Source organism: Rhinolophus sinicus, chromosome 7 (genome assembly GCF_057876585.1).
Source record: "Rhinolophus sinicus isolate RSI-liver-muscle chromosome 7, RSI-T2T, whole genome shotgun sequence".
NCBI lineage: Eukaryota > Metazoa > Chordata > Mammalia > Chiroptera > Rhinolophidae > Rhinolophus > Rhinolophus sinicus.
The window spans coordinates 44,226,535-44,249,080 of NC_142507.1; the positions used below are offsets into that span (position 1 = coordinate 44,226,535).

Sequence of the window (22,546 nt, forward strand, 5' to 3'; positions counted from 1 at the left end):
ACGTAACTCAGTGCTGGATTGATGTGGGGACGAGGAGAGAAGCAGCTGTCAAGGGTGACTCCCAGGTTTCTAGCTGAACTGAAGTCATGGCAGCAGCCTTCAGTAGAAGGGAAACACTGAAGGGTGAGCAGATGTGAGAGTGAAAATCAAGTCGTCAAACTCGATATTTGTGAGATGTTCAAGTGAATACATCAAATAAACAATTGTGTCCTCGAGATAGTAGCTTAAAGAGAAACTTGTGACATGATTTAGGGTGCCATGGATATATCAGTAGTATTTAATTTCGTGAGAATTACATTTCTGTTGGAGTGTAAATTAGTACCTCTGTGGTGAATGTTTGAGAAAATCTGTTATTCTAAATGCATGTAACGTTTAATTGAGCAAGTCCCTTTCTGGAAATTTATCCCACACAAAGTTCACATGTACAAAATGACATGGTCGGGGATATCCAGTGCAACATTCTTTACGTGGCAAGAGTTTTGAAACAACCTAAATGCCTACTAGTAGGGGCTAGTTACGTTTTTAATACGTATTTTGAGTAGACTGCCATATAGCCATTAAAAAGAATATAGCAGCTCTACGTATATAGATGTGTAATGATACCCAAGGTGTGTTATTTAGGGAGGAAAAAGTACCACTTGCGTTTTATAAAAGGGGGGAAATGTTATAAAATGTAGACTCTCTGCAAGGTTAAATAAGCCACAGATAACAGTTACTCCCTTGGGAGTGGAATTGGGTAGCTGCGAACGATGGTGGTAGGTAGGGCTAGTTACCGTTGCATGCTCTTGTGTCTTTTGTATTTTGTCCTATGTCCATGAATTACCTTTTCAAACACAAATAGAATAATTAAAAATAAAAATCTGTAGGAATAAATGATGTTGTCTAGAGAGAGACTGGAGAAAGAAGCGAAGAACTCAGGGCTGAGTTCTCAGTACCTCTCAACCTTTAACAGGTAGGTAGGTAGGATGAAAGGGTCCAGCACAGAAGAATATGTCTTGTACTTGAATGTAAAGAATGTGTCTTTACTTGACAGTCACGTAAAGAAAAGGAAAAGCATGATATGGGAGCATGGAGGTAGCCAGCTGGACTTGATAAAAGCAGCTTCAGGACGGTGATGGTGCCATCCCCGTCACGGGGCAGGCTGGAGAGTCAGTGAGCGCTAAGGAAATGGAACCACACAGTAGACCGTCGAAGTTTGCTTATAAGCGGGAACAGAGTGCGGGGCAGAAGCTGCAGGGATCGTGGAGTTACGTGAGGGAGGTTTTTGTTTTAGGGTGAGACATAGTAGAGCGTGTTTGTGTGCTGGAGGCAGTAATCCAGTGGAGAGGAAAAGCTACAGGAGAGGGAGGGAATAATCTTTATGGAAAAGACAATAGGTGAGGAAGAAAAGGATTCAGTAGGAAAACCGCAAGGAATAAAGTGAAAGTATGTGAATGAATGAAGCCCCTGAGAGGATGAGATTCGGAGAAGTAATGAAAGATTGCTTTTAGTAAGAAAGAAGTGAGACGTATGGTATTGTTCGTCATTTTTGCAAGTCTCTTATAGAAAGCGCTTGGGTTCTCATACCTGCTTCTGCATCCAGTTTCTTGCCATAGCGTGTGTTATATATACCGTTGGAAAATTCTGTTGTAAATTTATGAGTGAGTGCATCATGGTATTATTAGGAAAATAGTGTTTTTCCTAAACCTCTGCCCTAAATCTTATGAGAACCTCTGTTCTAATCTAAAGCATATTAGGAAGATTTTCATAATTATATGTAGTGCTCAGATGAGGTGATTAAATCTTTGATAAAAATAAAGTTTTGATGTGGTTATATCCTGAGTTTCCTTTAAAGAGTAAGAGTTTAATAGGAGAAAGAACTTGGAAGTTCACTGCATTCAAGTGAATCCCTTTGACTCCAGCTGGAATCATGTATAAATACGCCTCGGGGTGACTTGAGGTCTACATGGTCTCCGCCTGCTTGTCCTCAGGCCACAGTCTTGCCCGTGCATTTAGGCAGCAGAGCACCAGCCCCTGGTTTAAACCTGCCAGGCAGTAATGCGCAATCACCGCTGTACTTCTTTTCATTTACCAAGTGATAAATGCCTAGTTTCTAGTTTGCTTATGGAAATCCTACAGATAAAAGGAGATAATCTGAAAAAAGACACGTAGGCAGTGGTTTCCAATGAAGAGAATGAGGCTGTAGAATCAGGAAGAAAGTGGACATTGGAATCTCAGCTGGCAAATGGGAAAAACAACTACTTTCGGGGTGAACGTGAAATTGGAATGTGATTATACATTTCATAAATTCTATAAACTTTACTTCTAACTTTTAAATCTTGAAACCTTTTGTCTGTGTTCTTTGAGGGCATGAGATAAAAGTTACTGTAGAAAAATGTACAGGAGTAATAGTTACTGATAAATTTTCATTTTTCAATAAATTAGAATCTCTGTCCTTAATTGTATCTTCGTTATAGTTTAAAACTTCATATAGTGATTATTTCACAGTGTAATGTCAGTGGCAGCACTGCTAACAATTTTTAACATGATCACTCCCTTTCATAATAAGTGTACTCTCAGTTATGGGTGTGTCCTTATTGAAAAATAGTGCTAATTTATATCTGCATGTTTACCCAGAGTTTTCACATAATTTCATTTAATCTTGACCACATTGTGAGGTTAAATAACATGAACAATGGGGTTGATTTTTCTTTTAAGTCCTTAACTTTTCTTTGCCTTTTTTTTTCTAGACAGTTCAGTTTGTTCAGGGAATTTTTGTTGAAAAATATGACCCAACGATAGAAGACTCCTACAGAAAGGTAAAGTGTGAAACTTATATGCACATGCTTACAAGTAGTTCCTTAGGACTTTAAAACTTGATCCATGGGATTGCTTTTTTAGAAATAGCTTTGAGAAATGATACAAATGTTCTATATCTGTTTTTAAAAGTTTCACCAAGGCAAAATATTTCTCAGAATACTCCTTAGCTGCAGAGAGCTACGTGTTCTGTTACTGATAATCTGTTCTTTAATACTTATTTTCCTGGTAAGGAATCTTTTTTATTGTAGAAAACTGCATGTAATTAGTAGGTAAATTTTTGACGGACTTTTTGTGAACTAAAATTAAGATCACTTTTATGCTTGAAGTTTTCCAGTGACTGAAAATTTTTATTTATATTCAGTTATATAATAACTTTAAAGAGATTTCCCCTTCAGACTATAAGAAATTAGTTGTTGGATTTCGTATGATACCATAACAGTGGATACAAGTGACTATGCATTTGTCCCAACCCGTAGAATAAAGCCATCACATAAACTGTGGACTTCGGATGATAATGACGTGTCTGTCAGTACGTGTCTGTCAGTGTAGGCTCGTCTCCTGACAGGTGTGCCTCCCACTCGGGTGGGATGCTGACAGTGGGGGAGGCAGCGAGGGGCAGGAGAAGAGCGTGTGGACCTAAAGCTGCTCGGAAAAGTCACGCTTATTTAAAAGGAAAAAGTTGGTCTTCACAAAAATTACTATTTTACTTACTTACAAGACTAGCTAGAATTGTGGAGAATTTTCATGATTTCATTTCCCAAATATATTATGGGGGTGGGTAGGGAGCGGCGAGAGACATTATTATAAAAAGACTAATGGCCAGTGATATACAGAGAGAGAGAGAGAGAGAGAGAAAGGAAAGAGAGAAAGGGAAGAAGGAGAGAAAGAGAGAGAGAAAAGAAAGAGAGAAAGGGAAGAAGGAGAGAAAGAGAGAGAGAGAGAAAGGGAAGAAGGAGAGAGAGAGAGAGAGAGAGAGAGAAATTAAGGAATAAATTAAGTTCATCAAGCCTTAAGCCATAGTAGAGGAGCAGTTTTGTTGTCTCCTAGTGGGATACAAAATTGTGCTCTAGATATACTGAGAAACTACAGGCCTACTTCACGAATCAGGGCATTGAGCACGCCCATTTACAGACTGGGCAAGTTACACATTAGTGCCATGTGAGTGGTGGGTGGTGAGTTGGTGGCCGCCAGTCGTGCCCCTCATCAATCCATGACCTGACCCAGAAGCAAGAGTTTAAGATAGGCCTTAGGTTAATTTTAGAAGACAGTGTTGCATTACTAAAATTTCCCAAAAGTAAGTTGCTGGTTAAAGCTTGAACCACAACGGAGATCTGTACCCGGAATGCTGAAGACTGAGCACTTTTCTTAGTCCCTTCGTTTATTAAACATTTTCCACACGGTGGATAGTTGATATTTTCTTTAGGCCAACCTTGTCTTCTTTTATAAAACACTGGGAAAATAGAATTCAGTGTATAACATTTCACCTTCTGCGCGCAGCTCTTCCAAAGAAGTACCTTTTTCTTAAAGTCTTAAGGACTGTGTGAGTTCAGTGTTACCCATTTTAGCACTTCTGCGTTCCCTTTTTCTCTTAAATTTTTCCTGTGTATTAAATTTGGGATGTGACATATTTCAGTAAAACTTTTAACAACTTGAACTTGGTAAGTTGGCAACATTTGCTTTATCCCAAAAACTTTGTCTACATTTTGAGCTATTTAATATGTTTGTGCTTTATTTTCTCCGAAAATAATACAAATATACATATTTTACACATTTTTTTTCCTATTAAGACTATATACCTGTTTGTTGCAGTTTTTCTTAAGTCACAGTATATGACCATTTCCCTTCTAATAATAACAAAAATCATTACTCAGTTTACAGTGGTCAGAAAATAGCGAAACTCAGCATGAACAAGCCTGGCTTTCATAACATTAATAGAACGTGCCTGAGACCTTCTGTCCTTAATTATAGAACCATGTTAAGTCTCAACCAGTACAGCGAGCAAACTGCTGAAGAAAGGCTTTGTAGTCGTTATAGGTACTTGGAGTGAAGAGGTGGGAGGAAAACAGACTGACATTTTGATGTTACTTTTTCTTTTTTTTTTTTCTCCCCCTTCCTCCCGTAACAGCAAGTTGAAGTAGATTGCCAACAGTGTATGCTCGAAATCCTGGATACTGCAGGAACGGTAAGGGTGTTTTCTCTTTTTCATAGATTTGAATTTGTAAATAGGTTTTGTCATCTGAATAATTCCTCTGAGTAAAAGTAATTATTCTGATGAAGAATAAATTCTCCAAATGCAGAGCTTCTTACATTTTTTATGTACATGAAAACCATCTAGGACGCACTTAATGCCCACATAGCACCATTAAATTGTATGTTGAGTTCACCTGTAGAATCTGTGTGTGGTTTAGGTAAGGATGATGCTATTACTGCTTTCCCAGTAACTGTATCACCACCCTAATCTCTGTCTTACACGTCCCACTCTCCACTCACCACCTCTTGTTTTCCCATCTCACTTCCTTTCTTACCATCAGCTTCCTGGAGCCTGCAGTCCGCTTATCCTAACATCTTTAATTATCCATCAGATCCTCAACCCCCTCTTCACACAGCTTCAAGTCCACGGTCTGTCACTATGATCAAGCCCCTGCGTATATCCTCAACTCCCTTGACTTTGCATTAACCTTTGACCCAGTTAGTTGATCACTCTCTTCCTGTGTAAAAATTTTATTCATTTGGCTTCCAGAGAACAGCAACTTGCATGGTTTTCTGCCTGCATCAGGGGTTACTCCCAAGCCTCCTTTCCAGATTGGCCTTCATCTCCCCAACCTCTTAATGATGAAGAGCCTCAAGGGTTCAGAACTTGGACTTCCCTTTTCTAACAACACTACTTTGGAGGTCATCTTTAGTAGCATGAAAATAATTTACTTAGGATCTGTATATGAGAAGGAATTCTACCCAGTTTTTCAAAATCACACAAAAGCAAATTAAGATGGTTAAGATTTCCCTTCTAATTGTAGTTTACTGTCATTGTTTCTAGTCACGTAAGTAGACAGCATTCAGCATGGAGTTTCTAGAAACCATGTATCATGTCTTATGTTTACTGTCATGATAGCATGGAATAAAAAAATCAGTAGCTGAATTGTGATTATTCTGATTTAAGTTGTTTCAGTAGATGTTCAAGAAATCATGTTTATAATTGCATATTTTTTTATTGTAGGAGCAATTTACAGCGATGAGGGATTTGTATATGAAGAATGGCCAAGGGTTTGCACTAGTTTATTCTATTACAGCTCAGTCCACATTTAATGACTTACAGGACCTGAGGGAACAGATTTTACGGGTTAAAGACACAGAAGATGTAAGTATTTTTCTCTCTGTGAGACATACTGTCATCTCTTTGTAGCCAAATAAAAAGTATCTGTTTTCTCTGTCAATAGAGTATTTGGAGGATGGATATCTATCTGCCTGAAAGATCCCCTGTGACCAAAAATACTTTAACTTTCTAAATTTACCTACAAATGACATGCGGAGATGGTTAGCAAAGGACGACATATGTGATAAAGTGCTCATTGTGGTTAATGAGTGCAGCAGAGAGGAGAGTCAGACAACGCTTAGTAGTGGGACTCGGGCCAACCTTTGAGAGGCGCTGCTTAGTCAGAAACAGTGTTCCCAGAACATTGTTTAGAACCGTAATAATTCGTTCGTTTCTAAACTTCTATTGGTATAGTTTTTACTTGCTGTTTTTAAAATTACATTAGAAGATTTTAACGCTATTTTTTAGTTTTTGTTTTAGAATTCTTGTCTTATTTGATGGCTGGCATGGTTGTTGTGCCTTTTTGCAAAGGTGAAATGTATATTTTACATGTTCACCTCAGCTTCGAGCTACAGAGAATTCCTTTTCAGTTGTATAAATTAGGATATAAAATTTCGTTTGTACCTTTCTTTCTGTTTTCATGTGTTCTCTCTCATTATTAATGGGAACATATGCACCTGCTCAGGACCTTAACTTTGGGTAACACTGTAGGCGGGAGAGATTTGTACCATATGACTCATGACCAACCGTAACCTAATAAATAGTTCTCTTCCTTCCCATGACTAATTCATCTAAGAGAGTTCTGTTTTCATAGGCAATTACATGCAAATCGCTGAACTCTGGTAATGTTGATCTCTTCATCCCATGTAATAAACTACAATAGATAGAGTTGTAGGTGTCTAGTGTGTGTCGTCTAACTCGTGATAAGATAGGTACAAGAGCCACCATTTCCTTTAACTCTTTTGTATTGTGCCCATCACTTCACAAATGACTTTGCTCTCTGGGCACCTTTGAACTAAGGGCGTTGTACAGTTTCGTAGCAGCCTGTTGTATTGGAAGTGGGGGGGTGTGGATGGACATAGCCAAGCATTTCTGGTATGGTGAAAAAGGGAAGACATAGGAGCTTAGTGGCCTTATTTCCTCCTTCACATCTCACCTAAACTGGTCTTCAGATCTGGCTGTCACACGTAGGGGTGGACCTGTCACTGTGTGGGTCTGGCCAGTACTTTCGGTATTTGTTAGGCCTGTGAGATTCAGCAGTTACACCACAGCGAGGCCCATGAGTACCTTCCTCCCTGTGTTGCAGGAGGTTCCTTTTCCTTCAGATTTTTCTACTTGGCATTCAACTATTCATAGTAGACCACATGAGAATTTGGGGATTATATTCTTAAAATAATTTACTGAATCAACATAGTAGGACCTCTTCCATATTTTTTCTGTCTCTTCCCCTCCAACCACCTTCTTCCTCCCAGCACACAAATATGTGCCCTTTTTTAAGCATTTAGTGAAGTGTATAGTCCTTACTAATATACATTTCAATTGGTGGCAGATAATTGCTTGCTTAATAAGAGGCTAAGTAACAAGTATGTTAGTGCTCATTTCATGTTATTTCCTTCCCACAGGTTCCAATGATTTTGGTTGGCAATAAATGCGACCTGGAAGATGAGCGAGTAGTTGGAAAAGAACAGGGTCAGAATTTAGCAAGACAGTGGTGTAACTGTGCCTTTTTAGAATCTTCTGCAAAGTCAAAGATCAACGTTAACGAGGTAATCTATAGCTGCTAGGCAGCGTGTACAAGCGCCTTTTTACTTTCCTGTCTTTTAAGTTAACAGCCAAAAGCCAGTTAAGAAAAAAATTGATTCTTTTAAACAATCTCGATTCTATCAATTTATAGAAAACACTAAGTAATTATTAGAAACCATATTCTTTTGCGTTCATAAAAGCACTTTACTGACTACAGTGAGGACACTTATATTTATTTACCTTATTGGCAAAGAGGAAGTTTAAGTTAAAGAATACGTGTAAAGTCCTGCTAAGCCTCTAAATGATGGAAACGGTGTATGACAATTGTCACATCAGCCCTGTATTGTAACAATTAACCTATGCAAATATGTATAAATAGGTTGTAAAGTCAAGTAGAAAAATACAAAAATCAAAATAGTTATTATAATGAACTTAGGTTAGACAGAAAGATTTTACCTAATGGCTGTCGTAGAATTTGGTATTTTGAGTCCTGCTTCCCTTTAGTGCGTGACTCCAAGGGAGGACCTAGAACTGGAATTGAGTTGGGCGCTTAGGCCGGACGTAACAGGTGCACAAGGCTCTTTTTGTCCGTGACTTAAGCCCTCCGCTATCTTGAGAACATAGCTATGGACTGGAAGGCTTCACAGGTGAGCTGCCTGCCTGGGTGTACAGGGCCAGTAGTTTACGGGATCCCTAAAAGATTAGTCAGTCCCCAACTGCCACTACCAACCAGGCAGAAGCTTGAGGTTTCCTTTGCTTTTGTTTATTTTAACAGCAATTTTTTTTTTTTAAGTTTCTTGGTTTTTTTGTTTGTTTGTTTTTTTAAGGAGACTCAGCTCACAGTGGCCCCTGCAGGGATCAAACTGGCAACCGTGGTGTTATCAGCACCACACTCTAACCAACTGAGCTAACCGGCCATCCCATTTAAACCAGAGCAGGCTTTTTGTTCTTTCCCAGCAGCGCAGAAGCTTTACTTGCCAGTGTGCTTGCCATTTGTAGCACCCTAGATAATCAATCAGAATTCCGAGCACTTAGAACAGAACTGAGAGCCAAGAGTGGGTTAGGTGATCGGAGTCCTGTATTGTTGCTTGCTGTTCCTCTGGCTTTTTCGTTCTGTATGCCATTTGGACTAATATTACGGTTGTAGGCTGACTTTTGAAGTGACCAAATTATTTGGCAGGGGGAAAAAAAATTAAACTTGCTGCAAATCCTCTGTTTTACAAATAATTAAAGAATGTTAAAGCTTCCCTTTTTTAGGTAAAATCAATTTTTATAAGTGCATAAAAATAAGAAATTTGTAAATTTCGTTTATTCGGCAAATACGTATTGTATGCCTATACCTGTCTGGCAATGGATTAGGCAGCAGGTAACAGACAGACACTCCTCCTGCCCTAAAGAAATTTACATCCCCGTGAGAACAAGTCCTGCTGAGATCTTCAAGCACAGTTACTTCTTACTCACTGCCAAGTAAATGAAAGGAAGTGTGATATGCTTCCAGCTTCAGCTTTCTCTGTTGTAGAATTAGTTTCATAGATGTTATTTTGAAAAACGTGGCTAATCACAAAAGTTTGATTTTCAATACAGTCTTTTCCAAAAAGAAAGGTAACTGAGATAAAACACGTTAGGACCGATGAATAAACTTGGCTAGGAGAACAGTAGTGCAAGGTCACCGCCGGCAGCGTGAATGGCCTTCGGGATCTGGTTCTTTGCTGTCCCTGTCCTCACTCCCACTGGTACCACCCACCAAGTTCCCAAGTTCCTAGGGATCGGCTGGGGTGCACCAGGGTCCAGGGAGCACAGGGGACAGGACATGACTTATCCGTAGGCACTTACTTGCTGCTAAACCTGCCGGTATTGTGCTTTCCAATACAGCCGAGCTCCTTTTTACGGCTGTTGTTCATCAGTCCTTGACATGAGCGTTTATAAAACAAAAATAGGAAACCAGTGAAATACATTAGCTATTTAAGAATATTTACTCTCTTGGAAAACATTGCAAAGTACATGCTGGAAATTATTGAGAGTGTAATATTTTGTTTCTTTTAATGTTTCTCTCTGCAGCCTGATAATCCAGCTACAGATTTCCCTTAATAGTTAATAGTTCCTCAGACAGCTGTGCCTTATAAACAAATTGTGTGATTTCTGAGTGCCTGAGGATGGAAGGTCATACTTTCTTTCTTTTTTACTTAACAGCTGACATTCAATATTATTTTATATTAGTTTCAGGTATACAGCATAGTGGTTAGACATTTATATAGCTTATGAAGTGATCCCTCCAATAAGTCTAGTACCCGTGACACCGTACATAGTTACGACAATATTACTGACTATATTCCCTATGCTGGACTTTATGTCCCTGTGACTATTTTGTAACTACTGTGTTTCCCCGAAAATAAGACCTAACCGGAAAATAAGCCCTAGCATGATTTTTCAGGATGACATCCCCTGAACATAAGCCCTAATGCATCTTTTGGAGCAAAAATTAATATAAGACCTGGTCTTATTTTCAGGGGAACACAGTACCAATTAGTACTTAATCACTTCACCTTTCTCACCCAGGCCCCCCAAACCCCCTCCCATCTGGCAACCATCAGTTTGTTTGCTGTATCTATGAGTCTGTTTCTGTTTTGTTTGTTTTGTTTTTTGTTCTTTAGATTCCACAAATAAGTGAAATTATAAGATGTTTGTCTTTCTCTGACATTTCACTTAGCATAATACCCTTTAGGTCCATCCATGTTGTCACAAATGGTAAGGTTTCATTTTTTTATGGCTGCATAACATTCCATTGTATCTATGTACCAGATGGTCTTTATCCAGTTGTCTATTGATGGACGCTTAGGTTGCTTCCATTATCTCGGCTATCGTAAGTAGCACTGCAGTGAACATAGGGATGCATATCTCCTTTTGAATCAGTGTTTTGCATTTCTTCGGATAAATACCCAGAAGTGGAATTGCTGGGTCATAAGGTAGTTCCATTTTGAATTTTGTGGGGAAACTCCAAACTTTTCCATAGTGGCTGCACCAGTTTGCAAGAAGGATCATACTTGCACAAGATTCAACTCTTGGACTCAAATTTGAAATTATATAGGGGCATAACTGCTTGGCTAAATAGCTCTAGTCTCTGCTATCTATTTATACATCGATAGCCATAAATTTTTTAAGTCCTTACCACACCATCCTTGCTATGTTCTGAAATAGTACATAGCTATACCAAAAGCTATCAGTGTTTATCAAGAATTAATTGTTCTCTGCCAAGAATAATAATTGGAATCAAGAAATCCTAGCTGAGGAATGGCAGAGAGACTGAGAAATTATTTTGTATTTCCTTTAGTTTTTCTATAGTTCAGAAAGATGAGGAAGAACCTAGGCTGAGGACTTTTCAGCATGTGTAACAGATACTGTAGTTTGAGTTTGCCCTCATCACTAACCAGCTGCTGCTGTGAGGTAGGCAATGTTTGTCAAAGAAATTGTTGAGGAGAATAGTACAAAATCAGTTACCGTTCTGTATAGCACCAGAAACCTGCAACTGGCTAGCATGAAGAAACGTGGGTTCGATTTATTTATTGTTTTAGTTTATCCTTTTATTTTTCATTTTATAGCGTATGTATTGAGGAGAGGGAACTAATGAGAGCTTGTTCGTGGCTTTTGCATATTAAGTTCTTGAGGGGCTTCAGCGTTGTAAAACAATGTGGATGGCAGAGCTGTGGAACAAAAACTACCATTTTGTTCATGAATTCTGTGTTTTTAACTTCCTTAGACATAATATAATAGAGAAATTAAATGGTTAGAAGAAAATGGGAGTGGGGAGGAGGGACCAGAAAGAAAAGAATATAAACCATTTTTATAGATTTGGGGTAACCTTAGGAACATTCAAAAAAGTAAATAGAAGTTGTTTTGTGAGTCCATCTTAAGAAAATGTAGACCAATAATTTTTTAAATATTTTACTTTGAAAACTTACTGAAAAAATGTAAGAACAATAAAAAATTTGTTTACCCTTCATCCAGATTTATCAGTGTTAACATTTTGTCACATGTGTGCATATCACACTTCTTTACTCCTAAATATGTCAGTGTACGTACCCTTAGGTCAAAGACATTCTCTCACACAACCACAACACAGTTATTATAATCAAGAAAATTGATATTGACAATCCATGTTCAGTGCATATTCGAATTTTGCTAGTCGTCCCTGTAATGTCCCTAAAAGCCAGAACATTTTGATACACTTCTGCAAAGCACTATTTCTTATGATGAATAATAGTAGGAGCTTCTGTGATAATTTTGTTTTGTTTCCCATCATTAGTAAATGAGCATTTGCATTCCATAGCAAACAACCAAATTTAGCTGCTGTATTTCATGTTTCCACATTTTGGCATACTTACCACTATGAAACACATAAACACCAGAATTAAAATACTCTGCTTCTGTGAAATAAGTAGTATTGTATTTTTGTCTTTGATACCTTGCATTTTTTTTATCGAAAATGAATCCAAAAGATTTATTAACAGATATTATTTGTCACTTAAGGGTCACAGACGTTTTCTGTTTTTCACTTTAACCAAAATTAATATCACCAAAAAAGGAGCAAGCAAAAATCATGTGTTGAGAGGAGTATAATATCTTTTCTATTCTATTTCAGCCCAAGGTGTGTAACATGAATCTAATCATGTGGAAATATCAGACAAACCCAGATTGAGGGAAATTCTATAAAGTTACCAGCCGTTATTTTTCAGAAATGACAATTTCACGAAAGACAAAGGCCAAGGAACTGTTCCAGATTAGAAAAGATTAAAGTGACAGGAAATTAAATGGTCTATGTGATCTTGGATGGATCCCTTCCAGAGAAGAGGAGAGGAATTACTATAAGGAACATTTATTCAGCTAACCAACAAGAGTGGAATTTGCACTATAGATGATTCATAACAACGTATCAATGCTAAAATGTCTTGAATGTGATGACTGTAATGGGGCTGTGTAAGAGAATATCCTTGTTCTTAGGAAATAACACACTCAAGTTCATATGATAAAATGTTACCAGTTGGTGAATCTTGGTAAAGAATGTAAGTCAGTTCTTGGTACTAATCTTGCAACTTTTCTGTAAGTTTGAAGTTTTTCAAAAATAGAATAAATCCGAAGAATCAAGTTGAACATTAACTTTTCTCTTAATAATTATGTTTCGAAGCATACAAGAGTCCATGAAGAATATAACTTCTGCCTTATTTTGCACTAAATCTTTTTCTTAATTTGATATTGAATATCCAAGAGCAAATCCGTTTCCTTCATTATAAATAATAAGTCTTGCTTTACCCTGAGAGTCAGCTAGAGCTTCTAAGAAACCTGCCTTTACATCAAAGCAGCAAAATATAGATCCAAGAACAGAATAATAAGACACAGAACCAAGATTGTTTTGTGGAACGAGGTCTCAAATATTGGTTGAATAAGTACTTTTCTCTTGTTTTTAGATATTTTATGACCTGGTCAGACAGATAAATAGAAAAACACCAGTGGAAAAGAAGAAGCCTAAAAAGAAGTCATGTCTGCTGCTTTAGACCTGCAGTAGCAGCAGCTCTGAGCCAGGTAAGATGCTAAAAGCAGAACACATGCTTTTCTTGTCCTCTCACTTTGTTTTGGGCTTTCCCCGATCTTAACCACTTCCCATTTCACCTGGTAGGGTATTTCCAGGCTTCTGTAACTTGGGAAGGTGATGAACTATAGATATGTTCGTCTGCTGGGTCAGCTCGCTCCCTACCCAGGAAATGCTACTCTGGCTTGAGGCAAAGGCCATGTCTGTTTTGCTCGCCGCTGTGTCTCCAGTGCCTGGTGTCGAATGGGCATTCAAAAATGGTGGTTGAATTAATAGAATGCCCTCCAAGGTCACTCCTAAATTCATGTTGAATTGAAGAGGAGCAGTGGTTCATCTGAAACAAAAGGCTTACGTGCACCTTTGATGATGAATTATTTTAAAGAGAACACACCAATATACGAGGTGTGATCAAAAAATATAGTGAATGTTTAAATAAAAATTTATTATAGTAAAAGACACATTTCCATTAACCCCCCTCACTATGTTCACCCTCACTTTGAACACACTTATCTCATCATTCTGGCCACTTTCTGAAGCAGTTCTGGAAGTCCCCTTTTGAGAGTGTCTTCAGTCGTGCTGTCGTGGCTGCCTTGATGTCCTCAGTCGATTCAAAACATTTACCTTTCATGGTCATTTTGACTTTGGGGAAGAGCCAGAAGTCGCATGGTACAAGATCCAGTGAATAAGGTAGATGAGGACACACCATAATGTTTTTATTTGACAGAAATTGCTGTACCAGAAGCGATGTGTGACACGGAGCGTTGTCCTGATGGAGGATGAAACCGTTTGCCCGTTTCATGTTAATGCATTGTTCGTGATCCATGATTTATGGGACACTTTAAAATACACCTCTCAACCATAGCTCACACCCGACTGACTGCACCAAACAAGTTGAAACTTGTCACACAGTTACTAAGGTTCAGCGTGCCACTTCCTGTATTGAAGGTCGTTCCTTTCTGTGGGATGGCACTTGGCAGCGGCATTCATCAGTTTTTGATCACACCTCGTATATCGACAGGAGTCGTTCCTCCCCAAATGAAACCCCTGCCCTGATTCCTAACCACAGGGATATTAGTTTTGCCTCTCTTTGACCTTAATATAAACAAAAACATGTATTATTTTATGTCTGTCTTCTTTTACTCAAATATGTGTGTTTTTGAGAATTATCCTTGCTGCATATAGCAGTAGTTCATTTTTCTTGTATAACCATACCAGCAGTATACTTACATATTCTGCAGTTGACTTACGTTTGGGTCCTTCCGGGAACTGGTGTGGGTAACTGCTGTGCACATTCTTGTACACGTCTTCACGCATGTGTGCTTGCGTTTCTGTTTGGTGTGTGTCTAGGAACCGATGACCACATGGTACACTATATACATGGACAGTTTTAGCTAAAAAGTTTTCCAAAGTGGTTGCACCAGTTCACACATCTACCAGCAGTCTGTGTGTGAGTTCCACACCCTGCTCAAACGTGGTGTTGTCGGTCTCTTTAACTGGAGCCACTCCGCTGGATGGGTGGTGGTCAGTGCAGTTTGGTGGTCCTTTCCTCTCAGATATGGATTAACTTCTTTCGGTGTTTTGTGTTGAGGCTTCTAAGCAGTGGTTGACTTTAACCGCTTAAGTTTTCATTACGTGACCCTGTTGGAAAGAAGTTAGTGGCAGCATTGAAGCTGCCTATCAAACAGGCCCTATGTGACGTTTGTTTGTTTTTAACTATATATTTAATCCCCTGACCATTTTCTGCTTCTCTTCATCAACTCTATAAATAGTACCAAAAAAGAATATTTTTCTGTGATGGATTTAGGATATAATTTGTACCCTTGGGTTGTCCCGTGAGAGGAAGGTAAACTTCCCACGTGAGGGTTGGTTGCGCTAACTCTTGTGAGTGAGTCCCCTGGGTCTATTTAGGACATTACCTCTTCCAGAGCAGCAAGTGAAGCAGCATGTGCTTCCTCAGAGATAGGCATGAACCTCTCACGGGAAACACTGCGGAGTTGTACTCCCTTGTTAAAAGAATGCAGAGGGGAAATGGGCAGAAAGGGGGAAAGGGCTTGGGACTGGCCTCTGGGGATTGGATTCAAAAAAGACAGCTTCTGGCCAAATGGTTGCTTTAGGCTTTTAGTGAAATCTTGATTTAATAACTATAAATCATCAGCTCCCTGAAAGCGATTATTATTAAAATTGCTGATGTTTGTGTCTGTGTCGGTAAGAGTACAAAGGTAGGGAAAATGAGGACTCCAGCTCCGGTTCTGAAATACAGAAATAACTCTCTTACAGCTGCCTGGCTATTGATGCCATCACCTTAGCTGATCTTCATTTAATTTCCAGTTCTCAGAAAATGTCTGTTAAGCTGATGTGGAAAGGAAGAGGTGCCATCTCCTGGCCTATTATGAAAGTTCACTCTTACCCACCCTACTATGTATTGTGAGTTTTATCTGAGAGGAGAGAGGTCTTGGCCTAGATATAGAAATAACAGTTTCATCCTGGTGGCAGAAATTTTTAGGCTCTGATGTGTAGTTCAGCTTACAGTTTATTTCATATAAGTCCCCTGAGATCTCTGTGAATGTTTGATAACAGGTCACTTAGCAGTCAGAGTACTTTGCGTGCAGAGCATTTCATTGTGATGACACACGTGAAGGGTCATATTGATCCTAGTGGAAAAGACTGAGATTAGGGGAAACTTTAAATAGCGGTTACAGATGTGTGTAGTGAGAGTATGTGAACCCTGAGGCAGCTCCCAGCCTGAGCCTTCAGGCAAAATTGTATTGAAACATGTTCATCTCCTAATATGTCCCACTTTTAAAAACCTAGGAGAGGAATTCTTTGTCAGGAAATTCTGCCTTTAACCTAATTCTTTTCTGCTGAACAACAAGACTAGCTTTGAGTCTTCTGCCCTTGAATATGGGGCTCAGCAAGTTCCGCCTCATCTCTTCTTGTCCTGACCTGTGTTAGAAGTGGGAATCCTAACAGGTACCGTCGTAAAATGGCTGAGGAAAGAATTTCCCATGGAAAGTTTATGCAGGCAGGTGCCATTTCCTCAGTGGAAAGGAACTTGACAAATAAGACGATAATGAGATAGAAATGAAATAATCACTGTTTTCCTCTTTAGGGACAGGACTGTCAGATATATTATGAAACACTAAGTTATAAGAAAGCTATTTTTAAAAAGTTTTTAAAGGGAGTTTAAAATAGCCCTGTTATTGGAGCTGTTTAGTATAACTTAGTTCTCTAGTAACAATGAGCCAAAATCATTGTTTCTTTCTATATTATTATATGCTTGTTTAGTGCCATCTTCTGGCATCGAGAATAATATATATCTGTATTTATTCAATGTTCTAGATTACAGGAATGAAGAACTGTTGCCTAATTGGAAAGTGCCAGCATTCCAGACTTCAAAAAATAAATCTGAAGAGGCTTCTCCTGTTTTATATATTATGTGAAGAATTTAGATCTTATATTGGTTTGCACAAGTTCCCTGGAGAAAAAAATTGCTCTGTGTATATCTCTTGGAAAGTAAGACAATAGTATTTCTCCTTTGCAATAGCAGTTATAACAGATGTGAAAATAAATATACTTGACTCTAATATGATTATACAAAAGAGCATGGATGCATTTCAAATATTAGATATTGCTACTATAATCAAATGATTTCATATTGACCTTTTTATCATGATTCCTCCCTGCCAAGCACTAAAAAGTTGAACCATTATACTTTATATCTGTAATGATATAGATTATGAACTTTCCCCTCAAACTCATTGCAACAGATAACTTTTTTGAGTCATTGACTTCATTTTATATTTAAAAAATTATGAAATATCATTCTGTCATTATATTCTAATTAAAATTGTTTGTGCATAATGCTTTGGAAAAATGGGTCTTTTATAGGAAAAAACTGGGATAACTGATTTCTATGGCTTTCAAAGCTAAAATATATAATATACTAAACCAACTCTAATATTGCTTCTTGTGTTTTACTGTCAGATTAAATTACAGCTTTTATGGATGATTAAATTTTAGTACATTTTCATTTGGTTTGTGTGTTTTTGTTATTGTTTATCGATTTAAGCCCTTTCTTTTATAATGACCACATCGTTTTAAATGCAACAAGTAGTTCCTTTCTGCCTGGGACCTGCAGAACACTTAGCTTTAAACCCCTAAGTAACTCGTGATTTCTCTAAGAACAGACCTTGTACTTTCAGTTCTAGATATATTTGTTCCTACTATACAGTAAAATACATCAGACTACATAGAATAGTTTTGTATGTTCTCTCTTGATCTTAAAGATCGTATCTTACTGAATAAAATATCCCACTGTGTGTTATTTTTCTATGTAAAAAGATAACTTTAATACTGTATCAGGGTTTAACTGTTACTATTGCAAATCTTCCACAGCTTGTAATTTCATCGAAGGAATCCTTTGCCATTGTTAATTTGTGGGTAGAAGTCCACCGATGAAATGTTATGTAAAATTTTTCAAATTTGCTTTATAACAGATTGAAGAACCTGAGCGAAGTGGGTGAAAGTGGAAAAGCATGTAGAGGATGTGCCCGTTGCTTTTGCTTTGCCTGTATATAAAGTAGCACAGTAGTTGTAGTGGGGGGAAGATTGCTAAGTTAACATTTTAGCTGGCTATATAGTGGTGCTTTGCTTTTCCTTCCCAGTTTTTTGCATTTTTAGAAAAGATGGGGCTTACGTAGGACTTGGACCTAGGGTGATAAGACTTCCGTATTCTCCATAGAGGTGGAGCACGACAGCTCATGAGTCAGTTAAGTGCTGGAGAAGGAAAGAAACCAGCTTAGGAAACCCTGTGCCTTGTCCCCGAATATTAAGGAGGAGACCAGCCCTAGGAAGTCCAGCCATTGCTCAGGGATGTAGACGCTGTCTCTCGCCACCCAGTGTGCAGCCGTAGTCATGCCAGGCTGAAGCTTCCCAGGACTGTGGTCAGCCCCTCAGTTACAAACTTGAAATTGAAAACTCAGATTTCAAATGTAACCTCTGACCAACCTGAGAAAATGTTCAAGTATTGTAAAAAAATATTTGGAAATTGTATTCTTTTGAGTTTCTAATAAACTTAGTTACCTAATACTTTATCTTCTACTGATCCACTTATACATACGTCTGGGATTGAGGGGCCAAAAAGCTAATAAATGCAATAAGTTTAAAAAAATAATAAAATAAAAAAGCAAAGCATTAGAGCCAGTGTGTCCAGATCAGGTCCTCTAAAATCCTTCTTGCTTTAAAACTCACCCCTCAGACTTTCCTTTGGACTTAAAAATCATAGACACACATCTCACAAATGAGTAAACATTTCAAACTATTTCCTGTTGCATAGTTAGTTATTTGCCAGATTAAGTAGAATCCATTAAATAAGTCCCAAGTTACAATCTGCTTGGCCAGTAACGTAAACTTGGTTCTTGTATTTTGGAACATGGTCCACAGAGAAGGATGACAGTACGCTGTATTCCTTTGTCACATCTTGTATAGTCCACTTGGGATAAAGGTAGAACTGTGAAGGAAAATGCCCTGGTGACACGGTAGTATGCAGGGCGGGAGCAGCTGAAATCACAGACGCATTCCTCTCTGAAGGAAATCTCAGTCGCTGCTGAGCAAGATGGAAAGTTTTCCTGTTAGTGAGGTGGGTATTCTTTTATTGTCCCTGTGTGAACTCCTTGGTCTTGGTTCCAGCGGGGAAGGTGCCTGAAAATAAGATGTGTTTTTATAGCTGAAAAATCAAAAAGTCCTCAAGAATATATGAATCTCGTAAAGTAAATACCCGAGAACTGACCTCCTATTAGTATCTGTGGCTATTTATAGTATAATGGCTTTGGTTATATGAGTATCGTATAACTTAAAGGAGGCTTGATGGTACAGTCAGTAGTTTGCTTTTTTCCCACTAAAACAAACACAAGTCACTTGAATGGCTTGGTAGTGCCCCCAAACAGTCTAGTTTTAGAAATTAAACAATAAGGACACCGTTTAACTACGATTTTACCTTCCACCAGGGGGAGCTTCAGTATCAGTTAACATTTCCATAAGCGTTGAATTAAATGTACTCAAGCCCTCTGTAAGCACTGAATGCCTTGTGTAAGAGAGGCACAAAGGCCTTCTTCCCTCGGGAGGTTACAATCTAATTGGTCAGGGGAGATAATGTCAGCAGTTTATCAAAGGCATAAATCCTGTAGTTGATTGAACTGTGGCCACAGGATTACTTCTCCAGGAATATCCGGAGAAACACTCTCTTCCCCCTACAACTTTTGAACTAATCTCGTTTGGTACCTCGATCAACCATCAGAACTGGCCACCCTTTGCTCCACAGTGAAACAATCGGCTGCTTTGAAGTTAGAATGTACTTGGAAAAAGTTAATCCTCGGGAAGATACTGATCTTTATTTTATTACCAAGTTTATTAAAACACGTTACTTGAGCTGGAGCTGTTTTTTTCCACACACGAACATTCTTCGTTTTCTGCCCAACTTCAAACGGTTTGCCTCATTCCCCTCATTACAAGGTACACATGTATGTGTCGGTTCATGCGTCTGGTTTTTGTTTTTAGGACTGAGGGACAGAAAGAAAGAAAGATTACCTAGTATGTTCCATCACAGAATGTTAGGAGAAGGCATAAAATATGCTCTTATAAATTGTGTGGTTAAACCAAAGTGTGAAGAAATTGTCAGGTATTTGGAGGAGGAAAAGAACTCGTAAAATAACGTTTTGTTTTGTTTGGGTCTTGAACTTATTTAAGGTGCTACTTAAATGTATGTTAAAATAGCCCCTCTGGACTCAGCTCCAAACTTAAAAGGGCAGAGGGTTTGGGTGCTTGTCCAGGATCAGGAAAGGGCCCAGCAGGGAGGGGAGTGAGTGGAGCTCTGAGGCAGTCTAACCACGCAGCTTTTAGCATTTCTGTACCCCCAAAGTGCAAGTTAATTGTGGAAATGCAGTACAGACATTGCCGAGAACATGGGTTTTTCTTCCTACACTTCCATCTTGGGTTTGTGGAACGTGCAGTCCACTTACTGAATGCAGTGTTTTGCTTAAGTATTCTTGTTGAGAACAGCTTTGAACTGGGTGCCTAGTTCTGTTTTCCCGGGAAGGCAACATGGATTTTGTTTTGCAGACATTCACTGGAGTTTTAAAGGGGAATTGGGGAGGGGGGGAAGGATGCCAGTTCTTTGGCTTGTTAAGAAGCCCCCCTGTGGTTCTGGGCTCAAGGTGTGACATACATTTCCTGCTAATTGCTTCTCTTAAGAAGCATGGTCTTGGCTGTTCCTCTTGAGGCAAAACCGTAATAACCCTTCCCATTTTAAGCAGTGATGCGGCCCTTATTGTGAGTGCATTAATTTTTAAGTTTAACCATGTAAAACTTACTGTAGGGCGTACAAAGCAGAACAAGGTATGATCATGATGGACCTATCAGCAAGTTTGGCGTGCTTCTGTACGCCAGGCGCTCGTCTGCATGTTGGAGATGCAGTGGTGAATAATACAAACCCAAATCCTTCCCTCCTGGAGTTTCCTTTCCGCAGGTAGCAAGGTGTGTGTGATGAGTGCTATGGAGAACAGTTAAGCCGTGTAAAGGGGCAGGAGTGCTGACAGGGAATGGTGTGGTAATGGGTAAAAGGTTTAGGTCTCACTGAAGTTGCCATTTGCATAAATACTTGAAACGTGCTGCCCAGACAGCTGGGGTTTGGGGAAGAATGGCCTTCTGTGCGGTGGGAAGGGTCTGTGCAAATGCCATAAGGTGGACGTGTGCCTGGCACGTTGGAGGACTCACAAGGCGGCCAGTGTGAGCAAAAGGGAGAGAGGAGGAGGGGCTGGGTGGGATGGGGGAGGGGGCCGGTATCCTTCAGCATCTTCTGAGTGGGATCCATGGAAAGGACTTGAGCAAAGGATATACAGAGGGTGCCCAAAAAATTCATACACATTTTAAGAAAAGAAAAAAACTATTAAAATTACACTGATGGTAACTATTTTGAGCACCTCTTGTACTTGCAGAAGTGAAACGTGACTTGTATTCATCTTTTGTTATCGGTATATATTGAGTATTACAATTTTAATGCAGTTTTTTTACTTAAAATGTGTATACTTTTTTTTGGCACCCTCTGTATATATAACATGAGCTGACTCCACCTGCCATCAGGAATACTCCGGCTGTTGAGAGCAGCCTATAGACGTGCAAGGATGGCAGCAGAGACCAGTTAGGAGACCGAATGTGAGTCAGATTCAGAGGAAGAGGTCTGGACAGGAGGTTGACATTTAATATTTAAGAATAAGAAGCTGAATAGAATCACTAGGGTTGAGGACAGATAGAGAAGAGGTCCAGGAACTCCCATCATGGGATTGGGAGATGAAGAATTCGCAATGGAGGTCATGGTGACTTTGGTGGGCTGTCAGTGAGTGGTGGACAGTGTCGAGTACATATAGGAGGAGACGAGAAGAAAGACGAGAGACACAAAGCATCGACTACTGTTAAGATGAGTGGAGCAGTGCATGCTCGTGTGCTCGTGGGAACGATCCACTGGGGAGGAAAACTGGGCGAGGTGGACGGAATCTAGTATCCAAGTAAAGCAGCTGAGCCTGGTAGGAGCAAGGGCAGGCATAGTGGCAGAACGGACGACGGTATATGGGTCTAGAAACTCGTCAGTCACAAAGAACTGATAAGTACCGAGTACCATAAAGAATATGTATGCAAAGTAGTGAGACAAAAGGAACAGATGCTTTCTGTTCTGGGAGACCTGAAATGCTTCAGAGAGGCGTTTGAGGGAGGCTTTAAAGGGTGGAATTCCCAACAGGTGAGAGTGGGGAAGAATAGTACCGGCAGCTTTCAGGGAAAAGCAAGTACAGAAAACGGGAACAGGAAGTGGTCTAGTTCCCGTTGGTGTTAATGTGGAGGGAATAGGCTGGAGGAGCAGATTGGGGGTTGAAGGAGGGAACAGCCATCGCGGTCGTCTCGGTGAGACTTGGAGAGGGCAGGGATGGGGACATTTCACAACTGATCAGGATGAAAGTTACAGTATTATGTTCGTCCCCGTGGACTCGGGTGGCCTTCCCCATCTTCATTTCTCACTTCTCCCCCCTTTTAGTGGAGATTATCTCGGAGGATTCCCAAATATATGG

General features: G+C 39.3%; 1 protein-coding gene across 3 annotated transcripts in view; it reads left to right on the forward strand.

The window, feature by feature from the left end:
- Window positions 1-17,463, forward strand: part of RAP1A (RAP1A, member of RAS oncogene family) — a 68,920-nt gene extending 51,457 nt beyond the window's left edge. For all 3 annotated transcript variants that reach the window (XM_074319239.2, XM_074319242.2, XM_019730434.3), the window contains exons 3-8: window positions 2,730-2,798; window positions 4,925-4,981; window positions 6,014-6,154; window positions 7,732-7,875; window positions 13,312-13,426; window positions 16,773-17,463. In XM_074319239.2, coding sequence (XP_074175340.1) covers window positions 2,730-2,798; window positions 4,925-4,981; window positions 6,014-6,154; window positions 7,732-7,875; window positions 13,312-13,398 — 498 coding nt within the window. In that variant the 3' untranslated portion in view covers window positions 13,399-13,426; window positions 16,773-17,463. The remainder of the gene's footprint in view (window positions 1-2,729; window positions 2,799-4,924; window positions 4,982-6,013; window positions 6,155-7,731; window positions 7,876-13,311; window positions 13,427-16,772) is intronic.
- Window positions 17,464-22,546: the final 5,083 nt, after the last annotated feature.